At 29.9% G+C, this 12,488-nt stretch overlaps 2 protein-coding genes across 4 annotated transcripts; both read right to left on the bottom strand.

Moving 5' to 3' along the window:
- Window positions 1–580: 580 nt before the first annotated feature.
- Window positions 581–3,621, bottom strand: LOC114193013 (fructose-bisphosphate aldolase 6, cytosolic). The gene is made up of 3 exons (XM_028082701.2): window positions 3,401–3,621; window positions 1,796–2,023; window positions 581–1,633 (listed from the first exon to the last, which is right to left on the bottom strand). Exons 1-3 carry the CDS (start codon window positions 3,426–3,428, stop codon window positions 813–815), a joined length of 1,077 nt encoding a protein of 358 aa, XP_027938502.1. The 5' UTR covers window positions 3,429–3,621; the 3' UTR covers window positions 581–812.
- A 4,206-nt stretch (window positions 3,622–7,827) lies between these two features.
- LOC114184394 (uncharacterized) lies at window positions 7,828–10,962 on the bottom strand. 3 transcript variants are annotated; one of them, XM_028071925.2, is made up of 3 exons: window positions 10,946–10,962; window positions 9,714–10,854; window positions 7,828–8,051 (listed from the first exon to the last, which is right to left on the bottom strand). In XM_028071925.2, exons 2-3 carry the CDS (start codon window positions 10,594–10,596, stop codon window positions 7,945–7,947), a joined length of 990 nt encoding a protein of 329 aa, XP_027927726.1. In that variant the 5' UTR covers window positions 10,597–10,854; window positions 10,946–10,962; the 3' UTR covers window positions 7,828–7,944. The 3 variants fall into 3 exon arrangements, with proteins under 3 accessions (XP_027927726.1, XP_027928387.1, XP_085529649.1); XM_028072586.2 differs by lacking the exon at window positions 10,946–10,962 and having other exon boundaries at window positions 7,911–8,045; window positions 9,714–10,877; XM_085673523.1 differs by lacking the exons at window positions 7,828–8,051; window positions 10,946–10,962 and having other exon boundaries at window positions 9,480–10,876.
- Between the last annotated feature and the right edge of the window lie 1,526 nt (window positions 10,963–12,488).

Genomic DNA, 12,488 nt, shown 5'->3' with positions numbered 1-12,488 from the left:
GTTTAAAAAAAAAAAACTATCTCATATATTCTGGAAAACTTTGATATGGAAATCTATCTTAGAAAACTTATTTTGAAAAATATTTTTTATATTTTAAAAATCTTATTCCAAAGAAAACTTGTTCCAAAAGATTTCGGGCTTAGATAATCCAAAAGACACCATTGAAAATATACATGAAAAAGTAGAATTATCACTTTAGTTAATTCTATATACTATTTTTACTGACTTGAATTATTGTATCATTTATTAGTAGCAAGTAATCAGATTGTAATACAAACTACCATATTTAATTGAAATTGATTTATTGCAATAATATTAACATCTATTGATAGTGATCGAATTAAGTATCACAAATTATCTTTTTAAATTAAATTAAAATATGATACAAGTTACTTTTTAATTGATTGAATTAATTATGACATAAATAACTTTTAATTGTACTAATAATTTTATAATTATCTTTTGTTCCCAATTAAAACGTAATTTTAATGATGAAAAATTCCTCATAATTCATGAAAAAACAACTAAACTCTAATCGGGTAACTATCATGGGCAAACACAGTTTTATATGCAAACATGGTGGAAGCAAAATGCTTTTTCACAACCCAATCTCATTGAAACATAAAACGAAACTTCTTCCCAATACAAAACTCAATCATAGAAATCCAAAGGGACACAAACTAACACGAGAAGCAACGATGCCAAGCCAATTTAGGTTGGTGCAATTATTCCTATAACCTATAACCTAGAGTGCAAAATGCAGAAACCAATAGTACAAAATTCTCTCCAACAATGGAAGCCAACACCATTTTCTAGTATTTGTAGTCCTTGACATGGAGAGACTCAGAGGCAGCCTGAGAAAGGGTAGCATCACCTTTGTATGTTCCCAAGGTTGCTTCTGAATTTGCCTTGCACCTGGCAATGAAGGCATCCTGAGCCTTCTTAATGTTTTCATCTTTCCCACCCCATGCCTTCAGAGTGCTCTGTTGAAGTGCCCTTCCAAAAGAGAAAGAAAGAGACCACGGCTTCTTTCCCTGGAACTTGTTCATGGCATTCAGGTTCAGGGTTGCCTCCTCCTCGCTCTGCCCTCCAGACAAGAACACAATAGCCGGAACTGCAGCAGGAACAGTCCTCTGCAACGCCGCAACAGTGTATTCGGCTATCACCTCTGGGGCCACCTTTGGAGACTCGGAACCAGGAGTCACCATGTTGGGCTTCAGCAAAGTTCCTTCAAGCACAACATGGTGATCGTTCAGTGCCTTGTAGCATGCAGCAAGAACACGCTCTGTCACTGCAGCACATCTGTTGATGTCATGGGGTCCATCCACAAGAATCTCTGGCTCCACAATAGGCACCAGCCCATTCTCCTGGCATATCAATGCGTATCGAGCAAGACCATACGCATTTTCATGGATAGCCAACTCAGACGGTTCGTTTGGACCGATCTTCAACACAGCACGCCATTTCGCAAAACGGGCACCGGCTTCATAATACTTCTGGCAACGCTGACCAAGCCCATCCAACCCTTGAGTGGTGGTTTCACCGTTAGTTCCGGCAAGCTCCACAGTGCCCTTGTCAACCTTTATACCAGGAAGAACACCACCTTCCTTCAACAACTCTACAAAGGGTTTTCCTGCAATCAATTACATGATAAAAGTTCAGAAACTGAAGAAAACCTGAAAAGAGTAATGCTATATACTAATAGCAGACAGATAATCTTAATAAAGATGTAACAGCATGTTTGTTACAGATACAAGTAATGCATCATTTGAAATTACAAAACTGTGAACAATACCTGAAGCTGTCTTTTGGTATAGAGTTTCCTCAAACAATATGACACCACTGAGACAGTCAAAAGCACCAGGTGTCGTGAATAGGAGTTCCCTGAGAGCACGTCTGTTTGTTTCAACATTCTCAACACTGATGCTGGCCAAACGTTTGCCAATTGTACCGGTTGACTCATCAGCAGCAAGGATACCCTTCCCCGGAGTGCCAATGTAAGCAGCATTGGCAATGAGTTCATCTGCAATTCATGTAAATTCATTACCACAGTACAATAATCTCACTTCAACTTCACATGAATAAGCTAGGAAGAGAAGTCATGTAAGAATAAACATCTCTCAGAACCTATGTTGTCCCAATACGGATACAGACACAAAATACGGGAACAAATGTAGAACACAGGACATAATAAATAAATATATATATATATATATATATATATATATATATTAAATTTAAAATTGTCAATTAATAAAAAATGAATTTAATATCTAAAAAAGATATATATATATATATATATATATATTAAATTTAAAATTGTCAATTAATATAAAAATAAATTTAATATCCAAAAAACGAGAAGTAGTGATCTTTTAAAATTTGTTTCTTATTTTAATATTAAAATCATGAGAAAGACAAAAAAAATTATTTTTCAAATTAAACATGACATATCTTACATATAACGTACGAATTTCGGTATACATGTTACACTCGGTATGGGATACATGTTAGATACCAGACACGTCATTCATAAGACGAGTTAAGAGACACAACATAGCTAAGAACTTAGTTAACTCCCTAAAAAGAATAAAATAAATTGTTTAAAAAATGTAAACCGATAAAAGTAGTTCTATTGAATAAAAATAGAAAAAACGAACCGAAATCAGTTTTATTAATCCGATATTATAGAATTGCATGAAGGATCTAGAGGGTGTAAGTGTCTCCAGGGGCTCTCCCTCAATTTAAAAAAAAAAAAAGTTGATATTTTTTAATATAAAATAATGAAATGACATCTTTAACCTTGAAACCGTGTTTATGTGTGATTTAAGAGATTTGTACAACGCTATCATTCAATAACAAAGATCTAAATTCATGAAGGATCACTAAGCCCAAACAAAATCAAAAAATTACCAAAAAAAAAGAAATACTTCGATGACTGATCTTGTTTCTTCAGACTACAAAGAATATCCCAACCAAAACCTTTCAATACAAAGAACGGTAAAAATAGTAATCACACGACAATTCAGAGACAAACACACACCCAACAAGATCAAATTCTTAAGTTTTTCGACGAACTAAGATTCAAAGGTTGCTCTCAATTCCAATCAGAAAACACAATCATGGACAAAATTTTAAATTTTTCCATAAGAAAAAAGATACTCAAAGACAGAACGAAATTTGGATCTATAGATATAGATTTATTTAGTTGTCATAGACTGCCAAAATGTGAAGCAGGGTATAGAAAAGATCAAACTTTTACATCTGAATCGTCATACCCAGAAGACAAAATCAGATCAGACCCATAGTAGATAAGCACCATTGTTCAACGCAAACAACACGCACAACATGAAAAAAAGAAAGCCTGGTGTGAGAAACCTCTAAGGCATGTAAGACAAACCTTGGTATTTGGTCTTGAAGGAAGACATGGTGTTTTAATATTGATGGAAAAATTGAAAAGAAGGTTTTGGGTTTGAGGAAGTGAAGGAAGGAAGAGAAGGGTTTTAAAACTGTGAAAAGTGAGAGTGGTTTTGGTGACTATTTATGACTGCCAAATGGGTTGGCGTGGAAAGAAGGTAGTGGTAGTATGGTAAATTCCACATCATTTTTCATTTGAAGTGTTCAAAAAGTTAGTTTAAATGTTTAGGTGTTCCAATATATATAACTTCCATCAATGTTTTCTTCCTAAAAAAAATATTCTTGCCCCACGTTTTCTTATTTCTTTTACTCTTTTTATCATTAATTGCAATTAGTTTTCTTTTCTTTTCTTTTACTCTTTTTATCATTAATTGTAATTAGTTTTTTCTTTGGTACATGTTTGAGTTGTATATAAAATTATCTATGATTCAAGAATGGTAAAGTTTTTTATTCTTAAGTAATTAACTCGACTGCATAAGTATTCAATAAGTATTCAATGATCTATCCGTGTCTCAATAAATTACACTTTTTGCCAAAACATAATATAAAAAGTAAATTAATCTTTTTATAAAATACAGTATAAAAATACATTATTGACATTAATGTAAAAGAGACACATTTTGTCTTCATATTTTAAAAAAAATAACATGATATTGGTGAGTAATTTATGGTATATTACATTGTTAAAAAGAAAAAAAAACGATTAGTACTGCGTTGCATGTTGAAGTTATAAAATATATTGTGAAAATGTTGGTAGTTAATTTTATTGTTTTTAATTTTATAAAATAATTAAAGATGTTTCGTTATTTGGTTGAATTAACATAGTTAGAGTAAATGATTGTATATGAGAAAGTATCCATCTTAAAACTCATAAATTTACTATGATTTTGTCTAAACATCACAGGGTTAAGAAAAAAAATACTTAAATTATTCTTAATACTATAAGGTGTGTTTAAATTAGGATATCAAAGTGGGTCTAAAATCATGGTTATGGTTGAGTTAAAATATTATTAAAACTAATCTTTTAAACTATTTTTTTATTTATTTTAATTTATAAAAAAATAGTATATCCTCACCTGTGTTAGTTTGGTGGATTATATGAGTGGGAATTGACCGACTTTTTTAAATTAAAAATTAAAATAAAAAATATTAGTTAAAATGTTATTTTTTTATATCATATTGTAAATATATAAATAGTGTGTGATATTTTAATTTACACCATTGATACATTAAGTTACGACTATTAATTATAATAAAATAATTTAATATATCAATATAATAATTATTTTATTTTATTAGCATAATTAATTAATCATTTAAAAACATAAAAAATTTATGTATATGAGTAAATATATTAAAATAATGTTTACAATATTAAATATATTTTTAATATATACGTAGATATAATTTTTAAAATAAATTAATAATTTGATGCATCAATTCTCTAGTTCATCAATTTGGGTAAGCCAAGATTTATGAATCATTTTATATGTGACTCACGTCATCCTGTTCTAGTTTGGAACAAACAAATCAAAACATGTGTAATCATCTTTTTTATCATTAACTAGCGTATTTGTCGTATGTATATGTGTATGTATTTTTTAAATATGTGTGATATTATATTAATAAATGATGATAATATAATGTTATTAAGTTGATATATAAAATATATTATATTAATAGGTGATGATAATATAATGTTATTAAGTTAATAAATTAAATAAAATAATATTTATTAAAAATAAAATAAAATGTATAAAAAAATATAAGAGAATAATCGTTGATAAATAAACAAAAAATTGTAAAGTAACAATTAATTTTAAAAAAATTAATAAATAATTATATTTTAAAATATAAAATTGGTATTTTGAAAGAAAAAATATATTGTTATAAATAATTTAAATTTATTTTTTTAATATAAGAGAAATCGAGAAATATGATGTTGCAATGAGAATTTTTGTCAAAATACTTTTGTTAGAAATTTTTATATTTTTAATATTTTTAAAAATAGGTAAAAATGATGAAAAGGAGACTATCTTGGACATTATTTAGAGATATATAATCAATTTCGAATTCATATTTTAGACATTAAATTGATTATTATATTATTTTAATATAAATATAAAATATCAAAACATGAAGTGTAAATATTATTTAGTAACATTATAATAGAATTAAATGCATGTTTTAAAATCAGAGTGAATATTGTTTTTTAATTTATTACCTTTGGCTCCCATCTAGTCAATCACAAATTTATTGTAGTTATGATACTAGGCAATTTACATGATGAAGATCACAAACACAATTCTTATTATGTAGAAACCTTAATATTTTATTTTTCATCTTTGAGAAGAAAAAAAACAGTGATATTGATTGAACATCTAAACAATATTAATGTGCATTTATTATATAGAAGAATGACGAGCGTCATTGAAATCATAAGGTAGATATATGTTTATTTTAAAATTAGAAAAAAAATAATAATGTTATTTAACAGGACCTCATGATGATAGGTAAGTACAATTTATTTTTAAAATGTAATGATGTTAAATCAACAAGTAACTGTGTTTTGCTTTATGTTACTTTAGATAAAAAAAAAGAAGAAGAATTATTGTGCTTGCAACAGGACATTTTTTATTCTCTATTCAGCTTTGTGATATTCCAATTTAAAATAATAGGATGAAAGCTGATTTATCGTTGGAAAATTCCTAACTTACTTTCAAGAATAACTTTTTAGGATAAGCAAAGGATAAAATATAACATTGAAAAAGGTCATATGCTTATTCGCTAAGATATTAATAGCTAATAATAATAGCAAATCCAAGAATATGAATACACATCGATCTAACTTTTCTTCTCTTTCTAGGCTCTGCATTTTTTTTATCATAACATCCTTAACTGAATCGGAACAAATTATTGTGAATAATAAATTTCTTCCATTGAGTAAATAAAAATTATTGGAAATAATAAATATACATCTCGGTGCAATATTTTAGTAATTTAACATATACTGTTTTTTTTCTTTTTCAATGTCCATTTAAAAAATTGAAATTTATTACAAATAAACAGTTTTTAATATATAAATAATATCGTATTTGCAACGTGCAATATGTGATTTTTTAAATATATAGTTTATATTCTAGATTTATGAAGGATAATTGATGTTGGTATGTATAAGATTATTTTCATCTATTGATACTAATTTCTAAAAAACATTGAAATTTAATTTGAAAATAAAGACGACAAAATAGATTAGAAGGGGTTGAAAGATGCCTACAAAAGATTTCATTCAATAATATTGTTATTTTAATTTATATGGAATGCATAATGGATTTCTTCTTGTAGAGATTAAACGAATAAAGTTGTGCTATACAGTAAAAATCTAATTTCTTTTTGTAAAGATTAAACGAATAAAGTTGTGCCATACAGTAAAAACTATTTTAGTTTAAAAAAAAAATGATAGAAATTGTAATTCGGATTCATTGAATGGGTCCATATTAGATTGGAGATAGGTTTGGGTTTGGATTTTTATCAAACCTTTTATGTTAGGTAATAAATGTACTTTTTAAAACCTTTTCTCAATTTTTTTTTTCTCTTTCTCCAATTAATACGAGAGATGTCTTGTATGCTATTTCATCCTCACCTCACATTTTATTTGTGTATTTTTAGGCTGTTGAAATATAGATTTTATAATATATTTTTTAAGTTTATAATTTAAAGTTTTATTTATTTATAAATAATGTATACTTCTCTTGCAATTAAAAAATGAAAGGACATGGGAGACTGCTATACCATAGCTAAGTAGTCTAGAAATTTACTCTATCAAAATACTAACTCATGTTAGTCCATCAAATTTGTATTTTCATTATACATTTAAATAAACAATTATTTAAAAGTAAAATGACGAAGTAACTATTTTCCTTTAGAAAATGATTAAATTCAAGTAAACAATTACTTAAGAAAATAAAAATAGTAAAATTTATCCTTCTATTAATATTATAAATATATATTAAAAACATGTTTAATTATAAGTAGATATTTTTAATTAATTAATTAATTAAAAAACGTATTAATTATATAAATTATAATAAAATTATATATTTACATCATTTAGATAATACAATAAACAACTAATTCGTTTAAACTATTTTTCATTTTATTTTTTAATTTAAAAAATGCAAAACATCTTCTCAACCAGCTTTCTCGTGCCTAACTGAAAGAAAGAATGTGTTTAATCAAGCGACTAAACGAGTTTTCATCCATTTTTTAGTGGACTTGGATCATTTTAAAAGCCCAGCGTGTGGAGCATTATAATACCTACAAGTTGGCAATTTCTTTATGCACCTCTATGATTTTAATTTGTATTCCACAAGTTTTTTATTTTAACTTATATAACCTAAAATGGAAATTTTGTATTTCAGTCGGAATTATTTTTTTACATTTTTAAATGTAAAATTTATAATACAAAATATTTATTTAAGATTATACATGCTGAAATACAAAGAGTTATGGAGGTGCAAGTTAAAATTATAGAGGTGCAAGAAGGAATGACTGTAGCAGGTTCTCTTCCTCCTCCTGTGTAGTGTAGCCCACAAGACCACCAGGCCCTAGTTTAATTCTTTTAGTTTCTGAAACTAAACAAAGGTTAAATTATTTATCCAAATAAAAATAATGTCTAAATGCTTTAGAAGAAATTCCTGCTATGCATAAGGTTGGAATATTTTCAGAGTAGGTATTTGTATTTCTAGTCTCGGAAATTTTAGAATAAGTTTAATTTTACTCTCTAATTTTTTTTTATAAAAACTGAATCCATCAAAATTTTTAAATATATATTTTTGTTTCTAGGAACTACAAACGGTTTTAAAATCAATTCAATTTATCAGTGCTTTTGTTTTTCAAATACCAAAGGCTAAAATATTTAAAAGAATGATAAAAGAATCGAAAGTTATAATTGAAAAATTAAAAAACTCAAATCGAGAAGAATATCAACTTCAACTTGCTCAGAGTAACAATTTGTATATTTTTTATATGGATACCATATATTATTTATTAGAAATAATTATGTTCAAATAAAATAATATAATCACTGATAAAACGTTTCACCCAAATATTTAATGCAATTACATACTTATAAATATCATATATTATCTGATAGAAATTGGTCCTTTGTTTTGAAAACTTCAATGCACACAAAGAAGTTTTTTTTTTTTTTTCTTTAAGAATAAAATATGATGTGTGTTAAAATTTTACAAAAGGGAATCGTGTGAATTCAAAATTTGTTTGAGACCCTCTTAAATTATATCTTCTCGCAGAACATGCATAAGAATTTATGTCCAACCAACTACACAGAATGCAAATAAGAAACGTAACGCAAGTACATATTCATGACCTGAATATTTCAATATAGAAACACAATAAACAGTTTTTTTAATAATGTGATTTTTTTAACTTAAAAATACGCCAATGGAATTTGAAGCACAAACACAAAAAACGTATTTAGTGACATCGATTTGTTAACATACACAGCGATATTATCTGGTGATACGAAATTTTTTAAGTACAAACACGTTAAAAAATTTTAGTAACGTAAAATTTAAGACATATACAAGCGCATTAAACGTATGAGAATGACATAAAATTCATAACATTTAAACACACTAAACGATCATAATGATGACTTAAAATATATGATGACGTGAAATTTATAACGTATAATCACATAAACATTTGTGATAATGTAAAAGTGTAACGCACAAGTACACCAAACATACATCATGACAATGAATTTTTTAACTTTAAACGTATATAATAACGCGGAAATTTCAAACTCAAAGAACTTTTCAACATACAAACAAGCTTAACATATTTGATCAAAGTAAAACTTTCTAGACACATGTTTTTGTGAAGTGAGATCGAAAGATCACGATTCACAGATAATAACTATATATAGCTAAGGACCAAGGAGTCCCAAAACAAGACATCATGAAAAACAGAAAATTCAACGAAATTGAAGTGTGGCTTGTCATGTATATATGATCTCACACACCGAAACTCCACACATATAATCGCGAACAATTTAGTTATAAAATCACACTTCCAACAGTACGAGTATTTAATATAATCTATGAACATTCATCTAGTCATGTTCAAACAGAACAATGACAACCAAGGATCATGAACAATTGATATTAAGAAGAAAAAAAATCTAAACATGTGTCAGTCCTTTTAATCTTAGAAAATCCAGTTGAATTAAAAAAAAAAAATCTAAAAAAGATTGAATCAATCAAGGTTCTTACATGCACATATGAGCAAAGAGAACCCAATTTTGTCCTGCTGGTTGCGCGTGTGCGAAGTCTTCTCCTCCAACCATAATCTACTGTCGAGGCCACTCCTTGTCCTGAACATGAACATTGCAGAGGCAGAATTGGGGTTGAAAAGCCAATCATGCACATCCCACATCATATCCACGACCAAACCGTCCACAAAAATTGTTTGGTTCCCACGAAAGTTCCAGCGCAACCTCTTCACCTGGAACATTGTCTTCTTGTCCACGCACACGGACAACACGTGACCCTTCGACGCTCCCTCTTCCGCGCAGCACTTTATCAATATGTCATGAGAAATTCCCGTCTCGCAAAATTTCGCCTTCGTTGCGTAAACCGCAGTTTCGGAAAACGTCTCACTCCGTGAAACCATCGAGAAATTCGCTTCCTTTGTGTCCGATTGTTCTTCAAGCGAGGGATTTTTGTCGCCGAGGCGTAGGCCCAACTCGGAGTCCACCAAAACGACGACGTAAAACCCGTTAATCGGTTCTGGCCCATCCTCGTACTTGGCGCCGGAGAGATCCCAGAGGACTTTGATTTGGAAATTGTGGGATTGGAATGTTTGGTTGCCTTTGGTTTTGTTCAATTGCTTTGCGTTGAATTTGGAGGGAAAATTTTGGGAATTGGAGATGGTTATGGTGAAGCCTTGACCTAAGAGTTTCTTGGCCCAAGTTAGAGTGATGAAGAGTTGTTTTTGCGTTGAGATTTTGTACATGCAGGTGACTGAATCTCTGGTGGTGGTGGTGGAAGGATTCAGTTTTGGACATAAATAGGTCTGGTTTGAAGGCCTTGAACAATATGAATCGGACACTCTAATAGCATGTTCGTTGTAACAAGATGCTATGCCTCTCATCATAAAAGGGTTCTCTCTCACAAATAAACCGACATAAAAATAACAAGGATCAAGACAACTCTGTAATGGAAAGGAAAAAAAATAAAAATAAACAAACTAAGGTGACTCGCTGATTATGCTTGTGCTTCTCGATGAACGAGGAAAGAATTAGCTAGCACCGCGAGAGAGAAAGAGAGGGATTTTGAAGGTGACAAAAGACGAGGAGACTTTTTCTTCTTGGGATTTTCCATGTGTGAATGTCCTTTATGTTTTCTGTCATACCTGTGGAGTGAAGCATGAGTAAAGACAAAATATAAGGCAAGAAAACGAAATGCATGATACTCGGTTCTGCATTCAATATTATAATTCTAACCTTTAAAATTTACTACTAGATGAAAATTGAAAACTCTATTGTATCTTAAATTGCTTGCGTTACGTTTCTCTTGCCTTCCCACCACTAATTAAATTGTGATTAGTTACGGTTTGACCCTGTATGATAAAAACATGGTCAATTTGTATCCCGAGTTAATTATGAATTGGTTAGTGAAAAAATATGTAAGTCATGATGAGGCATTGAATAGTATGCAATTTTAGTTAGGGTTGAGTTGAGCTTGGTGAGTTTGTGCGAAAAGCAAGTGTTGTTATTGGTTGAAGGATGGTATTTTTTTCCCTGGCTTGATACCTTGACAAGTGTTGACATGTGGGTTGGGATGAATATGACAGACACAGTAACAAGATAACGAAGCTGACGGCGAAATGGAGAGGAAAATGCAAGGATGAGGGTGACGGTTGGACCCACGAATTCAAGTCAGGCTACAAATTCATTACTTTTGCTCTAACATTTTTTTTTTTCCGTGTTAGCTATTGTTGTAAGTTACACAAAAAGCTTATCCTTTCCGATTTTCAAAATATAGACAGAGGAAAACGAGGGTGGAAAGCGAAATCCAACTTTCAATGTCCCTTCTTTCGTAGTGCTTATTAATTTATTTATTTTTCAGTTACGTGGGAAGCACAAATTTTCAACCTGCTCATTAAAGGAAGTTTAAAGGTCTAAATTAAGTAACTTTTTGTATCAGTTTTAGCTTCTCCCGTCAACTAAATGAAGGCGTTTATTGATGATTAGGCTCTCAGTTTTCACTCTCCAGCTAAATAGGGGAGGGACAGATACGTGTATTGCGTAGTGTATTGGATAAAAATTCATGTCCATGGACCAAATGAAAAAGAAATTTAATGTCTCGGGATGCATCTGATTGCAACCACATTGACAACCTATAAAGAGAAAACTCACACTAAACAAAAGATTATTAATAAAAATTACCCAAATGGAAATTAAGAACATACGCATCTCAGACAAAAAAGGAACCCACAAGAAACATTCACCTGAGTGACAGTAATTTTAGGTGATTTAACTTGGTGGCTAAGCAAAGTTTCATGGACACAATTGATTTGTGTCACACACGAACAAAATTTGACTGAGCACAATTATTTTTGTAACTTGTGTACGCTGGGGGAAATCATTCAGATTTCAGACAAACAACTGAAAGATAAAACACATCACGATGGTACACAGACAACAGCATCCTTTCATGAGGGAACCACATCTGAATTTCATAATTTTACTCGAGAATGTCTCGCACACGGCTAAATAAAATCTATGTTTTCCAAGCCCAGCGAAGAATTATTCTTCACACATCTTTTGTTGTGACATTACACAGCAAGTAACTTAGTTGTTCCTATTTAATGAATACATTATTGCGTGTTTGATTCTCTCTCTGTGTTTGAATGCGTGGATATGGAAAAAATATGCTCTTCTGCATAAATATTTTGTTGGGAAAAACGTTGCACTTGAGGAAAGTGATGAGTTCAGAAATGAGATTATACTTTAATCAAGAGAAACCTACTTTGCCGTTAAACTA

This window comes from Vigna unguiculata, chromosome 1 (assembly GCF_037176805.1).
Source record: "Vigna unguiculata cultivar grain cowpea cultivar isolate G323 ecotype 2 chromosome 1, ASM3717680v1, whole genome shotgun sequence".
NCBI classification, from domain to species: Eukaryota; Viridiplantae; Streptophyta; class Magnoliopsida; order Fabales; family Fabaceae; genus Vigna; species Vigna unguiculata.
The sequence above is the reverse complement of the archived record's forward strand: the minus strand, read 5'-3'. Positions and strand labels throughout refer to the sequence as shown.

Excerpts from the sequence above, each read along its gene's own strand:
- LOC114184394 (XM_028071925.2), bottom strand. The coding sequence starts at position 10,596 with ATGATGAGAGGCATAGCATCTTGTTACAACGAACATGCTATTAGAGTG. Across the intron at positions 8,052-9,713 it reads CTCTTTGCTCATATGTGCAT|TTTCAGAAACTAAAAGAATT; the intron begins GTAAGAACCTTG and ends ACCTTTGTTTAG.
- LOC114193013 (XM_028082701.2), bottom strand. The coding sequence starts at position 3,428 with ATGTCTTCCTTCAAGACCAAATACCAAG. Across the intron at positions 2,024-3,400 it reads CTTCAAGACCAAATACCAAG|ATGAACTCATTGCCAATGCT; the intron begins GTTTGTCTTACA and ends CATGAATTGCAG. Across the intron at positions 1,634-1,795 it reads ATACCAAAAGACAGCTTCAG|GAAAACCCTTTGTAGAGTTG; the intron begins GTATTGTTCACA and ends AATTGATTGCAG.